Genomic DNA, 20,287 nt, shown 5'->3' with positions numbered 1-20,287 from the left:
TTTATTTGATATCTTTCTGTCCTTTTAATACGTGCACTCATGGTATAAACTTTGCTCTTAGGACTGCCTTTACTGTGTCCCATAGCTTCTGGTAGGTTGTGTTTTCATTTTCATTACTTTCCAGGAACTTTTTGATTGCCTGTGTTACTTCTACTCTGACTTACAAAGATTGAGCAGTGTGTTATGCAACCTCCACTTATTTTCATGTTTTCTGCTGTTGTTTTTGTTGTTGAGTGATAGTTCAAATTACATTGTAATTCAATTGGACTTAATGAACATCTACTGAATTCTGTAGTCATGGAATGTACAGTCTTCTGAGTATCCCATGGAATTTTCAAAAACTGACTTTAGCCTTTTTTTTTTAAAGTAAATTTCAACAAATGCCAAGAAGAAAAAGATGAAGAATTATTTTCGTGCCTCTTGGCAAATCATAACAGAATGAAAGTAGGAAAATACCAGAATTTACAGAACAGTTGGAGATTGACTAATATATTTTCTGAACCATGGGCCAGAGAAGAAATTCAGGGTGGTAGGAAGTAGAAATTCCCAGAATCAAATGGAAATGAAAACACAATCTATGAGGCACAGTAAAAGGAGTAGTAAAAGTTTGTAACTGTGATCATTTACATTAATATTAACAATAGAAGAAATAAAGAGCCAGGCCCCAGTAGCTCATGCCTGTAATTCTAGTTAGTTAGGATGCAGAGAGCAGGAGGATGATCATAGATTGAAGCCAGCCAGAGGCAAATAGTTCATGATATACTGATACCCTATCTTCATTGAACAATAACTCAGGCTGACAGAGTAATTCATGTCATAAGAATGCCTGCCTAGAGAGCATGAGGCCCTGAGTTCAAACCCCAGTGCTGTTAAAAAATAAAAAATAACTGGAAGAATTCATGACCCCTATACCATCACTGTGGAAGATAATTATAAAGGAATCCTACACCCAGACGAGGAAGATAAATGAAACCAGGAAAACATAGGATAAACTAAATCACATTAGGTGAACAGATTACTTAAAAGAAGTAAGCATGATAAAAGCAACAAAATAATATGAAACAATACAGCTTTCAAAATAATTAATTCTAATGGTGTCAAATATTAAAAAGACAAAGAGTGGCTCATTTAATGAAAACCAATACTAGGTCATTTGTAGTTTTCAGGAAACATACCTCACATACAATGAAGAATACTGGCTTATGGTGAAAGAATCGAAATAAGGTCTTCTAAACAAATGGACCATGACAGCAGGTAGAAGTAGCTATACTCATATTTAGAAGGCAGACTTTAAATGAAATTTAGTTAGAAATGACAAATATCAATTCATATTATCAATGGAAACAGTCTACCAAGAGAATACAATAGTGTTAAATGTACGAAAGATTAGCACACCCAATTTTATTAAAGAAACACTACTGGACATAAAATCATCGGTAATACTTAACACAATAATAGTGGTAGACTGCCATAGTCCACAGTTACAAAATAGTCCACTCTTACAAAGATAGTTCATGCAAGTATAATAATAGAAAAGAATTACAGAATCAATCAACGCTATAGACCAAATGACCTAATAAAATATGTGCTGAATATTTCACGCACCAGCGACACAATATACATTGTTCTCAGTAGCCCATGGAACTTTGTCCAAAATACAGTGTTTTAGTACATGAAGCACATGTTATCAAATGTAAGAAATTTGAAATAACCCCTGTATCCTATCAGATAATCATGGCAATAAAAGTGGAACTCAGCAGCAAAAGGGACAACAGAAAATAACCAAAAACTTGGAGCTCTAACCCTGCATTGCCAGTAAGTCATTGAAGAAGTCGGGGAGGAAATGAAAAGTTCCTAGAATCTAATGAAAATGATTTATTAGAGTATGGATAAAGCAAAGGCAATGCTAAGGATAAAGCTTAACTCCATAAGGATCTACATAAAAAGAAAGATCGCAAACAAATAACATAATGACGTATCCCAAGTTCTGAGGAAACCAGGTCCTGACTTCAAAATCCCAGTAGAAAAAATATCAGGGTTGGGAAGGCACCCACTTGTGCTTCATACTACGAGTTTGAGGCCAATCTGGGCTACGAAATGCTGATATTCTAGAAGCTAAAAATAATAAAATGACTATATAATTAAGTCACTATATTTAGTTTAAAGTAGTGTAGAGAACACTTCTTTGTAAATGAATAAAGTAAAAAGAAATTCACATATAATAATTTTGAACTCTAAAGTTAAATGTATGTTGGCACACCATTGGCTCATGGATGCCAATGAGGACTAGTTACTAGTCCTCATGATAGGTAGGATTACAATTTGAGGCCAGCCAGAGTAAATATCTTTGTGAGACCGCATCTACAAAATAATCAGAGCAAAATGGACTGGAGATGTAGCTTAAATAGTGTCTGCTTCATAAGCAGAAAACCCTGAGTTCAAACCCTGTACCATCAATAAATAAGTAAATAAATCAATTTAAAGGTATCTTACTTTGGAAAAATGAGAGGGAAGTCAATCACAAGAATGTAAAAGTGTATATATACTCACATACAATCTGAAGTCTGTCTTTTTTTTTTTTTTTTGCAATACTGGTGTTTGAACTAGGCCTACACCTTGAGCCACTCCACCAGCCCTTTTTTGTGAAGGGTTTTTTCAGGATAGGGTCTCAAAAAGTATTTGCTCTGGTTGGCTTCGAACCACTGTGCTCCTGATCTCTGCCTCCATAGTAGCTAGGATTACAGGTGTGAGCCGGCAGTGCTGGGCTTAGTCTTGGTGTCCTACAACTGAGAGTATGGCAGTGAAGGGTGTTACATAGTATTTGTGGAATGAAAAGTTAATTTTGAAAAATCTTCAGGAATTGTTAGAAGCACAATTTTAGATGCCAGTAGTTTAGCTAAATATTCGATGGCACATTGAATCTAGGGTTTGTGGTAAATAGTTTGTCCCAAACCTAAATCCTTTACAGCAATTGAGACATTTATAAGTACAGGATATTAAGGAATGTTAACGAAGTCAATTCTCATCTTCAGTTATTTGTTCTAACTTCCCAGATTTTTCTCCTTTAAGCATATATTTATAATTAGAAAACTTGAGTAGCAATAAATATCAATCAACAATTTTAAAGAACAGTCTCACACAGGAGACTTCAGCCTAGCTGAAGTACTAGCTGAATTTTAGATCTAATAACATTGAGCAGAGACTGAACTGCCTTGATGAAGTTGTTAAATGAGTACCAAAGCACAGTGAGTGAAGCAGTCTAGTTAGGAATTGTAGCTCTACTGCCTCCTAGCTGAGGGACATTAGCAAGGTTAATGTTTCTTGGATCTAAGTTGTCCATTAAAGGGGAATCTATGTGACTGGTTTATTAGGACTATTAAAATGAATGCTTGAAAATTACATAGACACACTTGTCAGTTACTATCTATTACAACATTCATTTTTAATACAAAAATGAATGTATAGTACTGGATCTGTATGTTTGGAGAAAAACAGTTACTCTTAGGTATGGTTTCATCTCTAAAAAGAGCAAGATTATGTCCATTTACTGGTAATTTTTCCAATAAAGTTTTCTTTTTTGTGATGAGTTTTTTCAAAATAGGGTCTGTGGAACTATCGCCCAGGGTTGGCTTAGAACTGTGATCCTCCTCATCTTTGCCTTCTAAGTAGCTAGGATACAGGCTTGAAGCTACCGGATTGCGGCCAGGAAATCCTTTGTCAGCAGTGTAGTGTCATAAAGGGTAAGGTCCCTCACTTTAAAAATCGCTAAGAACTTTTTCTAGCGCGTAGTCCACCCATTGACGAAATCGCGCGAGAACGCACTCCCTGATGCCGGTTTAGGACCTAGGTCAACATGCAACTTGGTAAGAGCCCCATCACAGCAGGGAGAGGATCTTAACCAATCTTATTGAATTAACAGAAATGAGTAAAATTTTAAAAAAATATACTTTTTTGTGGTATACGTTTAAACTTAGGTCATCACGCTTGTTATGCAGGTGCTCTACCATGTGAACTCCTCCACCAGCCCTAAAAATGAAAATTTTAAATGGACATCACTTTCGCCTGATTTGCCAGGTCAGGTAAGATTCCCAGGTTCCGGGAATCTCTTTTACCAACCCCACAGCTATTCCTACAGGAAATAGCTTCTCCCCTAGCTAGGGCGCATGTGCAAGTGCATCTCCTGCCCACCAGAGACCTGTAAGGGGCTGTTCTTAGTGTTGCCTGTACAAATATCTAAAATATTTATGTCGAATTAATCTTGAAACTTTGTATCATGTTTCCTAGTAAGACTTCTTGCAAGCAGTGTACAAAGGCATGTAGAGAGACTTCAGGGAGTGAGGCGGCAACTTCAGCTTTCATTCGTTTTTGCCGGCCTGAGTCATAGTTGACCTTCCCGTCACCTTTTCCTTCCCCCGCCTATGGGGGCCTGCGCTCAGTCAGGCGGCGGCCGGAGCAATTTCCTTTCCGGCAAGATGGCGGCGGGCGAGAGTGGAGTGACTTTGGGGCAGCCTCACCTTTCTCGGCAGGATCTCCCTTCCTTGGTGAGGTTTCTTTTTAGGAGGGTGTAACGTGAGGGTGCTCCCTGCTAAGAGGGTGGGAAGTCATTGGTAAGAGACATTGCTGGGCTGCCGGAACATAACGAGTGAGAAGGAGCCTTGTAGTCAGGCATCCTAAGCCGGTGGACTCCACTTGGCCAATTTGGGAGCAGATACTGGGTCATAGAGCTTCTTAAAGATCCTCTGCGTGTTAAAGGCAGTTAAGCCTTTAGTCCTTGAATGCCTAGGAAGGGAACGTATTCAGCCTTGCCCCCCCCTTCACTGCTCCCCCCCCCCAACCCGGCCTTTTTTTTTTATCTTTTCCTTTCTTTTTGCGGTACTGTGCTTTGAATTCGGCCTACACCTTGATCTACTCCACCAGCCCTTTTTTTATGATGGGTTTTTTGAGATAGGGTCGCACGAGTTACTTGCCCACTCTGGTGTCCTCGATACCCCTTGATCTCTGCCTCCTGAGTAGTTGGGATTACATGCATGAGCCTACAGCGCGGGACAGTCTTGCACTTCCTATAAAAGTTTGAAAACTGACTACAGTAGTTTGGAGCTAATGCTTCTAAAGTTTAGGATTTCAGACTTACGTTTCCTATAGAGTGAAAGTTGTAAAATTTTTTTTGGTAATAGGAGGGTTCTTATCTGTACTAAATTCTGCTTGGAATATAAACACTGTTTTAACTGGATAGACTCCGTGTCAGCAGAGCGAAATAGATGGTGGTGAACTATGCATAGCAAACCTGAAGTCAAAGGGAACTCCTGATTTGTCCCCTGGGAAATTGTTTAAAATGAAGTATTTCATTGCAGGATGTTACCAAGTTGACCCCACTTTCACACTAAGTTATCAGCAGACAAGCCACAATCAATATAGGTAAGAGTAACTGATTGTGTAAAGAGTACTAGAATTATGGCATTTTGATTTCACCGCTCTTTGGGGAATTTTAATCTCTTCTTTGAATTACAGGAAGATCCAGATATTTAAGAAATAAAAATGAAAAGCACTCCTAGATAGATTTGGGAAATGGAAAGAATGTACTCCATTTCTGTTTTCCGGAGTATGTACAATGGGGGTTGAGGGTGTAGCTCAGTGGTGAAGTGACAGAGTGACTGCCTAGCATGGTAGAGGTCCTAGTGCAGTCCTCCACTGCCACCATTACTCTTTACCCCTCCACCCCTTGCGAAAAGATGTGTGTAGATGTGTAAAAAGGCAATGTTATATTTGCATAGGAACGAGTTTAAGGAACAGGTCAAAATGCTTGGTGAGCAGAATATAAGACTAATGTTTGGGGGAATCTTACTTGATGAAGAGGCTTTTCCCTTTTTTTTTTCCTTTGATGGTGCTAGGGTTTGAATCCAGGTCCTTATGCTTTCTAGACATCTACTTTTACACTTGAGACACTCACCTTGTCCCAGATTTTTTATATATATATTTTTTAAATGTTGTTTTGAGACAGGGTCATATGTAGCAGGCTGACTTGGAACTCACGTTCCTTCCGCCTCTGCCACCTGGCTGATAACATAGGTTCTTGTTAAGTATAAATATGTGTAATGCATATATACTATACAAACATAAGTGCTTATATACATACAAATACGTATAAATGTATACATATATAGGCAGTACTAGGAGTTGGACTCAGGACTTTGCAACTTGTGAAGCAAGCACTTTACCACCTGATCTAGCCCTTTTGGCTTGGTTATTTTGATACAGGTTTTTGACTTTATTTTTGGCCAACCTGAACTGAGATCCTCCTATTTATGCCTTCCTCATGGCTGGAATGACAGGTATGTGCTACCATGCCTAGAAACTTCTATCTTTCCAATCTTTAATTCCAGGGTTGTAGGAGTAAAGGTATGAGCCATCAGGCCTACCAGAATAGTTATTTTTCTTAATTTCAGTTCTCATTGCTTCATGAGAGAAGTTACCTTGACTGAGTGAAAATGTTGCATTAGTATTTTTACAAGCAGTAGAACCTATTAAGACACGAAGTTAATAAAAAGTCACAGGAATATATATCTCTCTTAAAAATCATTATTATTAGTTGGAGATTGTTTTCTGGGTTTCTTGAATTTGAGGGTTTTTTGTGTGTGTAACAGGTATTGCTATACATGACATCCAACTTTGAAACTACTGTAAAGTTGCTTAGCCTACAAAATTTTGTGAAGCTTTCACTGAGTGCTTAGTTTAATTGAAACTGATATTTATTTAGATTAACAAGTTGAATAGCTTATATTAGATTTTTGAATAAGGCGTTCAGTGGTATGAAAAGTTGTCTTCTGGCCTGCGTCATACAAGATTTTAAAGAAAAGATATGCTCAGTGGGAGGAAAAGCAAAAAATCCGTATTGGTTGATATATGTATTTACAGTGAGCTGTAACTTTTGTAATTCTGAAGTATTTGTTGTAATTGGAGCATATTATTTTGTTTTTTATAGGTACAATTGGTCATGTTGCTCATGGGAAATCCACAGTTGTAAAAGCTATTTCTGGTGTTCACACTGTTAGATTCAAAAATGAGCTAGAAAGAAATATTACCATTAAGCTTGGATATGCTAACGCCAAGGTAAACAGTGAATTGTGGAACTACAAACAATTTTTTACTTTTAATTCTTGAAAATGCACATAATTTCAGTGTTTCCTTTAAAACTTTCAGATTTATAAACTTGATGACTCAAATTGTCCTCGGCCAGAATGTTATAAGTCTTGTGGAAGTAGTACACCTGATGAGTTTCCTACAGATATCCCAGGGACCAAAGGGAACTTCAGACTAGTCAGGTGATTACTTTTGTGCAAATACACTTTTTTCTTGTTCTAAGTTGTTACATATTTAATGGAGTTGTTAAATGATTATTAATGTAGATTCATCTGACAAAATATGGTTAAGAGACCTTGAACAATATCATTTGTCCAAGCAATGTAACAGTTTATAGTAGATGTTTCATAGCTTTTTAAAAGAAAATGTTGTTATTGCCTATAATAAATGTAATTTGAAAAGCAAACTTAAAAAATCTAGCTTAAGTACATATATTGAAGTTTTTAAAGAATTAATATATAAGATGATTGAAATTGCTAGATCTGATGGTTTCTTTTTCCACACTTCTGTTGTTTGTTTCTTTTGTAGAAGAAGAAAAACACATCCTTAATTAGTTCTTTTTAATGTTTGGGTTTGTTTTCCTATTTTTGGGTTGTGATTGCCTATTCTGTCCTGATTTTTCATAACAGTAACACTAATGTCTACAAGTGATAATGTAGGTGTTAGTATCATCACTAATGCTAGGCACATGCTCTACCAACTGAAGAGTGTTATGTTTTCATTTAATATAATGTCCTTGCACTCTACCCTAGTTACTGTTGTATAGTTTATTGTTATTAAATAGTTCTCTGTCATGTGCTTGTATAAGGAATACTGTAGATTATTTAGACTGATTACAGTTTTGTGCTATTTAAAAATTGCTAAGACTAGTTGGGTACATGTTTCTGCATAGACATACCAAATTTCTGAGGGATATGCAATTAGATGTATAATTGCTGGTTGTATAATTAGTATATGCTTAGGTTTTTTGTTCTTGTTTTTTAAATAAAACATGCCAAACTACTTTTGTAGAGTTGCTATGTCTGTCAAAAATGTATGAATGAGAGATTCAGTTTTTCATTGTTACAAACATTTCAGATTGAAACTATCATAATTTTAGCTCTTCTTTTATGTGTTGCAGTAATCTCACTGTCAATCTTTGTGTTTTTGTTTTCTTGAGATAGAGTATCTGTATGTACCTCAGGCAGGCCTCTATTAATTGTCCTGCCTCAGTCTCCTTTGTGCTGGTATTACATGTGTGCCCCACCAAACCCATCTCTTAGTTATCTTTTTTTTTTAAAGCATGTATTAATTGTACAAAGTCTTTGGTTTTACTGTGGCATTTTTGTGTATATCTTATACTCTGATCATATTTACCTTCCTTCTCCCCTCTTCCTGGTATCATTGTTTCTTGCTTCACTGTCAGTTTGTTTATAGTTTCCTAATAGCCAGTGATGTTCAACTGAATGAAAAACAAAACAACAAGTCAAAATTTATGGGATATAGCTAAGCATACTTAGAAGGAAATTTAAAAGCTTATTTTGAATGGTAAATGTAAAAGCTTTAATTCCCAACTTAAGATATTAGAAAAAGGACAACTAGATGAACCTAAAACAAAAAAAGACAGAATAAATATTAAGAAACTAATGAAATTGAACACAACAATACAGTGGAGGAAATCAGTGAAACTGAAAGTTATTTTTCTCTAGCAGACTGATAGGAAAAAGAAGCCAAATTGCTGTTGTAAAGAATGAAACAATAGTTAATAATTAAAAGGAAAAATAGATTTGTGAACAAATCTGGACAATTAATTAGTTAAATAATTGGATTGAGTTCTCCAAATATTAACATTATCAGATCTTACCTACTATGAAAGAAATAGTTTGTTTTTTTTAAAGGTCTTTAAGTGAGCTCTGAGCCTAAATGGTTTTATTGGATACTTCTACTAAGCATTAAGTAAGAGAACACATACTCTACATAGAAGAAGGAGGGAACACTTACCAGTTTTTCTTGAATATCTTCTATCAAAGCCGGACTAAAATGGAAAGAAAAGTAGAGAGAGATCAATGTGTTATGCAGGTAGACAAAGAATTTTTTACATATTAGCATATATGATCCAGTAATATATACAGTGATTAAATATGCCAACCAAGTGGTTGTTCCAAGGATGCAAGGCTGATTAGAATTTGGAATCATTCAGTATTAATATACCACATAAATACACTATAAAAACATCTTCACATAAATTATTGAACTGTTTATTGAATAGTCATCAAATTCTGGTAACTGGGAATAAAGAGGAATTTCTTCATCTTTATAAAAAACCTGTACAGGAAAACTGCAGTTAACATTAATAGTGAAATACTGAATATTTTCCCTAAACTGGAAACGAAGCAAGGATAACTGCTTGCATTGTTTTTATATGTGATAAGAAAAGGTACTATGTCTTACAGCACAAAAAGGAAATACAAGACAGATTAAAGAGAAGAATTTTGTTTGGCAATGACATGTTTATGTAGAAATTTGGAGAGTATATACAAAGAAAAACTTAGATTTCAGAATATTATAAGATGCAAGATCATAGTTGTATATTAGCAATGAATGCATGGACATGAAAATTAAGTATGCAGTTTTTTAAAAGAAAACCCAAAAATATTAAAGCATGTATAGAATACAGAGAAGTCATATTGTGAAAATTAATTCCAGAAGTCAAAAGAAGATTGAAATAGACGCACTGTAGTCATGAATTTGGTAACTGAACTGGACTAAAGATGCTAATGGTCAATTTTTCATGTAGTTAGTATGATTCTTATCAGATTCCATTAAGTGTTTTGTTGTTTTAGTAAGATTACTGTAAAATTTATTTGAAATGTGAGATATAAACTAGAATAGCTAAGTCAGTTATAATAAAAAATAGGTGGACTTGATCTACATGATGTAATTTACATAACTTGCACAAAACTAATACTTTGTAAAGGAAGGACTTAATGGAGAATATAGAGCCCATAGAGAAACCACAAGTATGATTAATTGATCTTCAACAAAGATACAAAAGCAATTCAGTGGAGAAGGATAGACTTTTCAGAAATGTTGCTGGATTAGTTAAATGCCTATAGGCAAAAGAAAAAAGTAATTTTAAACCTCATGTATTATACTCAGACATACTCATTTATAACTGTTTGCTCAGATTTTGAGCATAATGAACTTTGTTCCAAGTTCAAACTTAGGTTAGCCAACCTCACATCAAAAAATTTGAAGGAAAAAAAATGAAAATGTATGTATACTTGTTTTTATTCTTTAAACAACACAGAATAAAAATTATTTACATAACATGTTGTATTATAGGTGGTAGAGTAATGTATGTGGGAGGGTTGTATAGTTTATATAGAGATATTATTCCATTTTAGATAAGGTACTTGAGTATCTTCAGTTATTATATTTCAGAGGAGTTTGGGTTCTGGAAACAATCCTTCATGAATACCAATGAGTGACGGTTAATGTTCAAAATATACATACATTTGAAGATTAACTTTTGGATTAGATGTAACTTAGAAGGAACTGTAGTGTTCTGATATTACTCTAATGGGTGACTCAAAAAGAAAAAAATTGGTATGTTTTCATGAAAGATCAAAACAAAGTTGTCATCTTCAAGAAATACTTGTAAATCACACTGCTAATTAGGGACTGGAATAAACAGAAAATTGACCATTTTCAACATTTTTTTTTTCCCGAAACAGCTAATCAGAAAATCGGTTAATAAAATACACATAATTCTTACAGTTATTTAGATTTATCTCTTAAATAAGTGTTACTCCCAGTATGTTCTGTAAAGGATAACCACTTTGAATTTGGCAAATGTTCTTATTTATTTGGAAAACATCTGCAGATAACTAAATTTTAATCTGGGTTTTAATGATTGTCATTTAGTTTAACTAGTAATCTCATTTTAAAATTTCTAAATATATCAAGTTTTTTGTCACTGTTCAAGTTACTTTCAGAGTGATGTAAATATAAAGGTCTTTGATTTGTGAAAGTATTGATTAGTTTTCTTCATTTTTAGACATGTTTCCTTTGTGGACTGTCCTGGCCATGATATTTTGATGGCTACTATGCTGAATGGTGCAGCAGTTATGGATGCTGCTCTTCTTTTGATAGGTAAAAGCATTAGTTCTTTTTGACAAATCAATGTATATCCCAGTCTTAAGATGTAATTTTTAAAAGTGAACCTAGACCTTTAAGGACCCTAGGATTACATAAATTAGAAATTTTCTAAGAATTTACCACAACAATATTCATGCCAGTCAGGGTTATAAAATACTAGGCAAGGTGAACTCTCATCAGAATTTGTATGGTAGCATGCAAGAAATAAAAGTTTTCTAAGGTTTATGGCATATATTTCTTCACTTGTTCATATGAGGTTATATACATTGTTTTATTTAGAAATTTTTGTAAAAAAAGGTATATTTCTTCAGTGGCTGTGCATTCTATCACAGTATTGACATATGCCTTTATTTATTATATCCCATTCTTCATCTGTGAATGTAAAATCAGGATCTGTTTGAATCTTGGGAAGAATGCATGTCCCTGTGTAAACTGTCAATGATAAATTAGAAGTGCATAGAAAACACTAAAGGATACTGTACTCACAGTTGTGGTTTATGACAGGGAATGAATTCAGATTAAGATCAATTCACAGAAAAAATAAATGCTTAGGTAGTATCTGGGAGTGTTACACATGTGAGGCTTGTGTAGCTTTCTTTTTGTGGAGGCAGAGATTACCTTTTTAGCATTGTGTGACAGTACATATGAATAATTGCCAAGAAGAATAGATGATCTGAATAGAATTTTTAGTGAAATTCCCATTTGATAGGCCCATTGGTTGACTATCTAATTGATAACTTCATAATTGCAAGTCTTCACAGTAAATCCCATGGTTGGTCTTTCTGGCATGACCAGCCTGTACCTGATTTGACAGTGAACCCCAGGCCTAAGTTAGTATACCTCTATCAAGGACGGACATGGTTATCTTTAAGAAGCATAAGGCAAAGGCCAACCCTTTTTGGGGTGGAGAAAGGCAAATGATTAATTTGCCAAGAGTATACTTTTTTAGAAACATGGCACATAAGTACAGTACCAGGCATATTGAACATTAGAAATTGGAGAAGATAATCTTTGGAGCGTAAAGCCAAACATGGTCATCGATGATCCATTCTTCATTAAGTAGTGAGTTATTTAGTTTCCAGATGTTTGCATGTTTTTTGTCTTTACTTTTGTTGTTGAGTTCTACTTTTACTGCATTGTTTTATGTATGGTATAATTTCTATTTTCTTATATTTGCTGAGGCTTGCTTTGTGCCCTAGGATATGATCTATTTTGGAGAAGGTTCAATGTGCTGCTGAGAAGAATGTATATTGTGTAGAAGTTGGATGAAATGTTCTGTAGACAAGTAGGCCCATTTGATCTATTGTACATTTTAGATCCTGGATTTCTTTATTGATCTTTTTGTTTGGATGACCTATCTACTAATGATAATGGGGTGTTAAAGTCTCCCACAACCACTGTGTTGGAGTTAATATGCTTTTAGGTCCTTCAGGGTATGTTTGATGAAATTGGGTGCGTTGATACTGGGTGCATATAGGTTGATAATTATTATTTCCTTTTGGTCTGTTTCCTCTTTTATTAGTATGGAATGTCCTTCTTTATGTCAATTTGATCAATGTAGGTTTGAAGTCTACTTTGTCAGAGATAAGTATTGCTACTCCTGCCTTTTTTCAGGGGCTATGGGCTTGGTAAGTCTTCTTCCAGCCTTTCATCTTAAGCCTGTGCTTACATCTGTTGGTGAGATGGGTCTCCTGTAAGCAACAAATTGTTGGATCTTCCTTTTTAATCCATTTCGTCAAGTGGTGCCTTTTGATGGGGGAATTAAGTCCATTAACATTAAGTGTTAGTACTGCTAGGTATGTGGTGATTCCTGTCATTTAGTTTTCTTTGTTGTTCAAAGGTTTGATTGTGTGTACCTAAGTTGACCTTACTCTCTATACTTTGTTGCTGTTTCTTTTCCTGTAGTTTGGTGCTGCCTGTCCTTTCATGGTTATGTTGCGTTTCACTTTCTGTGTGCAGAATACCTTGAAGAATCTTTTGTAGTGGTCGCTTTGTGGTCACATACTGTTTTAGTGTCTGCTTATCATGGAAGACTTTTAGTGCTCCATCTATTTTGAATGATAGTAAAACATAGTACTTTTAAATGTACTTTTGCTGAAAGTCACAGATTTTCTGCAGTTTCAGTTTTATAGTAAATGAGTTTTGGTACAGCTCTTCAAGTCTTTTTCAAGGTTGTATGTACAATAAACACGCCAGAAAGAGTTGCAATTAACTCAAGACTTACCTTTTTCTACAGAGTCTAGTTTTAAGTTCTCTTGGGCTTTGGCTTTCTCTTATATCAATTTCTCCCTTAGCTGCCTTCATAATGTGAGCTGCTTTTTTTGAGGCAATCAAAAGCCAGAGTCTTGTAACCTAATTTAAAAAAAGGAAATCCCATCGTTTGTATTAATATTGTTTTGGTTTGAAGCCCTCAAGGGCTCACTTAAAATGAGAAATTTCCAAGAAGATGGTAATAATGGAGAACCTCCTTGGTAATTAACTGTGGAAAATAATCACTTAATAAATCACTTAAGTTACTTTATTAAGTAACTTATGGACCAAGAACAGTTGGATGTTCCTGGCTAGAATGAGCCAGAATAATCCCCAAATCTAAATACTGACAGAATATGTTAAGCCTGAGCAAAGCTGTGAGAATACTCTAAGAAACCAAAGTTAATGAGCCCAAGACTGCATTTAGGATTAGTGATGGAGGTTAAAAGACATAAGAGGGATCAAAGAAAACCAAAGGATCAAAGAAAATCAGGCAATGTTTATAAAAAGGAGCACACAAAAACACGTAAGTGTGCTGTCTATGAATTAGCCTTTGATGGTACAGCTAAAGTTCTCATTAGGTGCCAACTCATTTTTATTAACTGCTGCTGTTTTTTTTTTAATTTTTGTTTTTTTATCAATTTAGCTGGTAATGAATCTTGTCCTCAGCCTCAGACTTCTGAACACCTGGCTGCCATAGAAATTATGAAGCTAAAACACATTTTGATTCTGCAGAATAAAATTGATTTGGTAAAAGAAAGTCAGGCAAAAGAACAGTATGAGCAAATCCTTGCATTTGTACAAGGTAAGAAGCCATAATATTTAAGAAATTTTTGGGGCTCAAGGTGTGGCTGAAACAGGAGATCATCTGTTTAGCAACTGTGAAGCCCTTAGTTTAAACAACAGTACTGCCAGAAAAGTGAGAAACATTCAATAGATATTTTTTCCAGATATCTTAAGTAATATGTCATTAAAATGAATTTATGATGGTTTAGTTCTATTTCTCTATATACTGTTTAACATGTTTGTTTTGTATGGCAACTTTGAAATGTTTCTGGATTTGATATACTTTGTAGCTTTCAGCTATAAATGATGTTATATTTTAGAATGATTACCACCACAGATTGTATAGTAAATTGAAACATGTATGTTTGCTTTCTTTTGATTCGAACATTATTTCTTTTCATGAGTATTTCCAGAAGAGGAACTTATAATGGTTTTTTTCATGTTTATGAATAATAATTATTTCATTTGGAAGAAGATGTGATGCATGATATTTCTGACATTTGATTTCTTATTTTACTTGTTAGAAATGCTGTCTTTGAGTTCAGCCTATTAGAGGGTAAATAAAAGAAGTTAGGTTTCTAATACCTTACAATGTGTAGTCAATTCCATTTGTCAATAATTTTGCCTGTTTTTTTTTGGGGGTGGGACTGGGGTTTGAACTAAGGGCTTTATGCTTTCAAAGCAGATGCTTTGCTGCTTGAGCCACACCTTTAGTCCATTTTGCTCTGGTTATTTTGGAGATGGGGAGGGGGTCTCACAAACTTTTTGCCTCAGCGGTCCTCAAACTGAATTCTTCCCAGTGTCAGCCTCCCAAGGAACGAGTATTACAGATATGAGCCACAGGCATCTGACCACCAGCAGTCTTTAATAAACCAATTGAAAAAATTTATTTTTTATTTTTAAAAATAAAAATTTATTTTTAAAAAAAAATCAGTTTTTTTTGATATTTGCTATTTTTTGTTATTTGACATTTTTTGATATTTTAATAAATGAAATGATTTGGAAATTTTTTAAATTAGTGTTGACTAACCTCTGTAACCAACAACCCTCAAATGTCAATTGTTAATTTCTTTTTTTTTAAATAAATTTTTGTTAGGATATATTCATCTTGGGGGGATTCATAGTGACAATTCGAATTAGACTTATGTTGTACATTATTACATTGCATCCATTGTCTCTCCCCCTCAGGCTCCTTCCCACCCCACTAAAAGCAATTGCAAGAGGTTTTTTAGTTCTGTTTCATAACGGTATATGAAGTCCATTAACCATATACCATCACCTCAATTTCTTTCATTCACCCCCTGCTCTTAGTAGTACCTTTCCCATTTACAGTTTACCTATTTTACAAATCTGTTTTTCATTATTAATATTTAAGTTGATGTTCAAAGAGGTTTCTCAGTGTATGACTATTGTGAGTATACTTTGGTCCATTACTCTTCCTTACCCCTTTACCTCTCACCCCCCCATCTTTCAAAAACTTTAAGTACACATCCTTATATACCCTACCTCCACATTTTATCTTATGTGATGTTACAGAGAATTTTTTAATTAGCAAAGTTTCTCTGCTGATAGTGGCTACATGTATATTATTTTATTCACTTTTATTGGCTTTTTATACATACTGAAAACAACTTTTCTCTTAAATAGAATTCATTTTTAGATGGAAAAAGAGTATTGTGAATTTTTTTAAACAGAATAATTCTGTTAACATGTGGGAATGTTTAGGTAGCTGTTGTATAAAGTTTAACAGCTGTTTTTTATAGCAGATATGAAAAATAATTTGTTAAACTGACATATTGATCCATTTTAACTTTTATCATATAGGTACAGTAGCTGAGGGAGCTCCTATTATTCCAATTTCTGCTCAGCTGAAATATAATATTGAAGTTGTCTGTGAGTATATAGTAAAGAAAATTCCAGTACCTCCTAGAGACTTCACCTCAGAACCCCGGCTTATTGGTAAGGACTTAACATCTTGCCCTTTAGCTGTTGACTTCAACTTTCAATGTTGTTGATTCTTTCTAAAGTTGTTTATTGCATATGCTTGGTTTTTACTGGTATATTGTTACAAAGGAGACCACTCTGAGGAAGAAACCTTGTATTCTCAGGATGCATAGAGTTCATTACTTTTCTGCAGCGGCTGATTCATTTATATCAAATGCTGCTCGACTTCCTCCAGAGAACTGTCATCTTTCAATAGATTTCACATTTTCATTTTATCGCTTTAGTTAAGGACATTAACTGTTTCTTGCTTTTTTAGGCATGGCTTGCATTTAGGGAGGCATACTTTCACAAGTTCAGGACAACGAAATACTCAGCAATCACATAATGATTTAAACACAGCTGACAATAATGGAGTGATATAGCTTCTCATCAACTGAACTGTAGAATGTGGGGGGAATTTAAAGTTAATTTTTTTTGCTTATTATTTTGACTACACTTTTAATAAATTTATAAAATAAGGCATGCTTACTATATTTTGTTCAGGAAATGATCTTTCTCTTTTACCCAGTTATTAGGTCTTTTGATGTTAATAAGCCTGGCTGTGAGGTTGATGACCTTAAAGGGGGTGTTGCTGGAGGTAGTATTTTAAAAGGAGTATTGAAGGTAAACTGTATTCTAAACTCTTTTTCTTCTTAACCTTCCAAAAAGTTGTGATACAATGAAATCTAAAAAGTCACTTTCTTAAGGAAAGTACCTTGCTTTCTGTTGTCTTTTAAATGGAATATGTCTTTTGTTTGGTAGGTTTCTTATAGGTAAATATTTAAATTTGGGAGTTGTAACTTAAAAATCTGTTCTTATTTTTACTCTTGCCCAATAGTGTTTGAGACTGCAAATAAAAGTGCTTTTTTCAGTTTAGTACTCTACCTCGTTAAGACTGTTTAGATTTAAATAGTCATTGGGATCCCACAAATGTGAGGTGTTTTTTTTATGTTGCAGGTTGGACAGGAGGTAGAAGTCAGACCTGGCATTGTTTCCAAAGATAGTGAAGGAAAACTGATGTGTAAACCAATTTTCTCCAAAATTGTATCACTTTTTGCAGAACACAATGATCTTCAGTATGCTGCTCCAGGGGGTCTTATTGGTAAAAATTTTACTCTTATCCATAAACTTTTATTACTGGTTTTATGTTATCTTTTCTGGCAACTGAGTTATTTATAATTCGATATTTTAATTCAATATGAAAAAGTGGAGTAGGCGTATATACATGTTCTTGAGTTGTTGATTTTACATTATATGATGATTATGTTCCTAAGAAAATGCATTCATAAAAAAAGAATGCATTTTGGTTTTATGTATAACTTTTAAGCAATAATCTAGTATGTGATTTAGCATTTAAAATATGTCACTGTAATCTGTAGATTTTAGTTGATCAGTTTGTTGTACACATTGTAATATGATGTACATTTTTGCAGTTTCTCAAAAATAGCTAAATGAGATATATTTATATTGAAGCTGACAGTACAAATAATTTCTGTTGGTATTGCTGAAGTAATTTGTGGAGTTTTTAGTCTTTTTCTATTCAGTGCATGACACTGTACAGGAATGGCAAGATTTTGTGAGTTTTTATTGATTTTTACCTTTGAATTAAAGAAGAAAATGTTGGATTAAAACAAGTTTGTTTATGGTGTTGGGTGTTGTATTTATATATTTCTTTGATTACCTTAAAAATATCATCTCATGGAGGCATTCTGGGTTCTGTGTTTTCTTGTGAGAAATTTGTTAATCTTATTAAAATCTACCTTGTCCGTGAGACAACAATTTGATTATGATATATTTCTGTAGATTTCTTTGTGTCTATCCTACTTAGAGTTTGCTGAGCTTTTTGAATGTGTAGCTTGTGTTGTTTTCTATCCCCCTACCCCACCCACAAATCACCATCCCTTCTTTTTCTTTTTTAAATCAAATCAGGGCTGGATTTGGTGACTCCCATCTGAAATCCCAGCTTGTGGAGAGGCAGAGATTGGGAAGATTGTAGTTCAAAGCCAGCTTAGGCTAAAAGTCAGCAAGACCCCATATCAGTCCACAAAGCAGTGAAGTGGGGTCTGTCTGTGGTTCTAACTACATAGGGGACTGAAAGTTGGATCACCATGGCCTAGGCCAGCCCTGTACAAATGTGGTAGACTCTACATGAAAAATAGCTAAAGCAAAAAGGGCTCCATTGGTAGAATGCTTGCAAGTTTGAGGTCTGAATTTAACTCCCAGTTCTACTTCCCCCAACGATAAATAAATAATTTTGGGACTGTGTTTGGGGCCATTTTCTCTAAGACTTATTTTACTTGTATTGATGTATTTGGTAGTGTCCTGTAGATCTCTGAAGCTCTGATCATTCTCTTTTTCTTTTTGTTACTCATACTACATAATCTCACTGTTTTCTTCAGATTTGCTGATTATTCTTCCTCCTGCTGTTGAATAACTCTGGCACATTTTTTATCTGAGATATTACATACTTCAACTCTGGAATGCCTGGTTTTTCTTGTACTTTCTGTTTCTTAATGTTCACTGTTTGGTGAGACATCATTGTCATACTTTGCTTCAGTTCAAATGTGAGGTTTTTTTTTGAGTCCTTTGAGTACATTTAAAATATATTGAGTTGGTCTTTGGTAATTCTAGATCTAGTTTTTCAGGGATGGTTATTTTTAAAATTGCTTTGATTTGATAACATGGACTATATTTCTCCCTTGCATGTTTCATTATTTTCTGTTGACAACATTTTAAGTAATGTAGCATAATGACTAATTACAGGTTCTCTCTACTCCTGAGGAGTTACTGTGTCCCTCTGGTAGTTGGTTAGTGACATTTTTGAACTGACATCTGTATTGTTTTCATGTTGGTCACTGTATATTCTTGGTTGGGTTAATCTTCAAGCTAGGATTAAGAGAGTTTTCTTAATATCTAGAGCTAATGAGTCTCATTCCTGGCTGAATGTCGTGGTGTGTTTTCAGTACCCATCCAGGCAGTTCACGTTTGTCTTAGCGTTTATTTTTAGCTTGTCATAATGTTAACGTTAGGAGAATTTCAGGCCTTCTCTCCTTGCACACTCACATAGTCTTCAACATTTGCACGAGTATGTCAGTTCCCATTGACATCTTATTTGAAAGTTAATTCCTTTTTGATTATTGTATTGTCTCAACACTCATTCTCTAGTTTTATTCTTACTACTTTCAGTTATTTGCATGAATTCACCTTCAAAAAAGATCTTTCAGACATACTTGAAAAAGCATATAGTTAGCCTTGAAAGTGGGAACCTGGGAATGAAGCTTTAAATGATTTCTAGAAATAACTTCCTTCAGTTGCTCTCAAGTCTGCTGGTTTTCATCACAAAAAAATGTATGTTCAGTTTTTAGTGATGACATTGATCTCACGGACAGTTCTCGGACTAGTTCAAGTGAAAACTGTCATAGACCTCATTGTTGATACTAAGATTAAGACATTTTCCTAAAATGAGCACTTTTCTCACATCACTTTAAGCCTTTGGTTAATTTTCAGACTTTTGAGAAGGTAGAACTTGCTTGGGCGGTAGCTCAGGCTGTCCTGATTTGACTAAAACGTTTATCTTTTCATGCATTTTAATGTATAAAATGTAGGAATATGTATGTCTTATATTTCATATCAGGAGTTGGGACAAAAATTGACCCAACATTATGCCGAGCTGACAGAATGGTTGGACAAGTTCTGGGTACAGTTGGAGCGTTACCTGAAATATTTACCGAATTGGAAATTTCCTTCTTCCTACTTAGACGGCTCCTAGGTGTACGTACAGAAGGAGACAAAAAAGCTGCAAAGGTAAGAACTTCCTATTTCAAAACCACAAACAGTATTGTTCCATGATGTAACCAGTTTTGTATTTCATTCTTTTTTTATAGTTAAAGTGGAAAATTCAATTAAAGGAAATTGAATAAAAAAATTTCTATAAGGCAACCAGCCATAATTAAATATAAATGTTTTAAAAAGAAGTATGAATGGCATGTGT

General features: G+C 34.5%; 1 protein-coding gene across 14 annotated transcripts in view; it reads left to right on the top strand.

Annotated features, from left to right (window-relative positions):
- Positions 1-3,831: 3,831 nt before the first annotated feature.
- LOC109699307 (eukaryotic translation initiation factor 2 subunit 3) overlaps positions 3,832-20,287 on the top strand; it is an 81,419-nt gene continuing 64,963 nt past the window's right edge. For 11 of the 14 annotated variants that reach the window (XR_012444525.1, XR_012444523.1, XR_012444527.1 and 8 more), the window contains exons 1-11: positions 4,325-4,541; positions 5,352-5,415; positions 6,256-6,329; positions 6,980-7,107; positions 7,198-7,319; positions 11,177-11,271; positions 14,174-14,332; positions 16,138-16,272; positions 16,826-16,920; positions 17,254-17,398; positions 19,931-20,100. Coding sequence is in view for 4 of the 14 variants with exons in the window: in XM_074063483.1 (XP_073919584.1) it covers positions 6,314-6,329; positions 6,980-7,107; positions 7,198-7,319; positions 11,177-11,271; positions 14,174-14,332; positions 16,138-16,272; positions 16,826-16,920; positions 17,254-17,398; positions 19,931-20,100 (1,065 nt within the window). In the remaining 10 variants the exon portion in view is untranslated. Of the gene's footprint in view, positions 3,864-3,995; positions 4,075-4,320; positions 4,542-5,351; positions 5,416-6,255; positions 6,330-6,979; positions 7,108-7,197; positions 7,320-11,176; positions 11,272-14,173; positions 14,333-16,137; positions 16,273-16,825; positions 16,921-17,253; positions 17,399-19,930; positions 20,101-20,287 lie in introns of those variants that run through there. The other 3 variants (XM_074063481.1, XM_074063479.1, XM_074063482.1) reach the window with 3 other exon arrangements.

This window comes from Castor canadensis, chromosome X, assembly GCF_047511655.1.
Source record: "Castor canadensis chromosome X, mCasCan1.hap1v2, whole genome shotgun sequence".
Lineage (NCBI taxonomy): Eukaryota > Metazoa > Chordata > Mammalia > Rodentia > Castoridae > Castor > Castor canadensis.
This window is presented reverse-complemented; position numbering and strand designations above follow the sequence as displayed.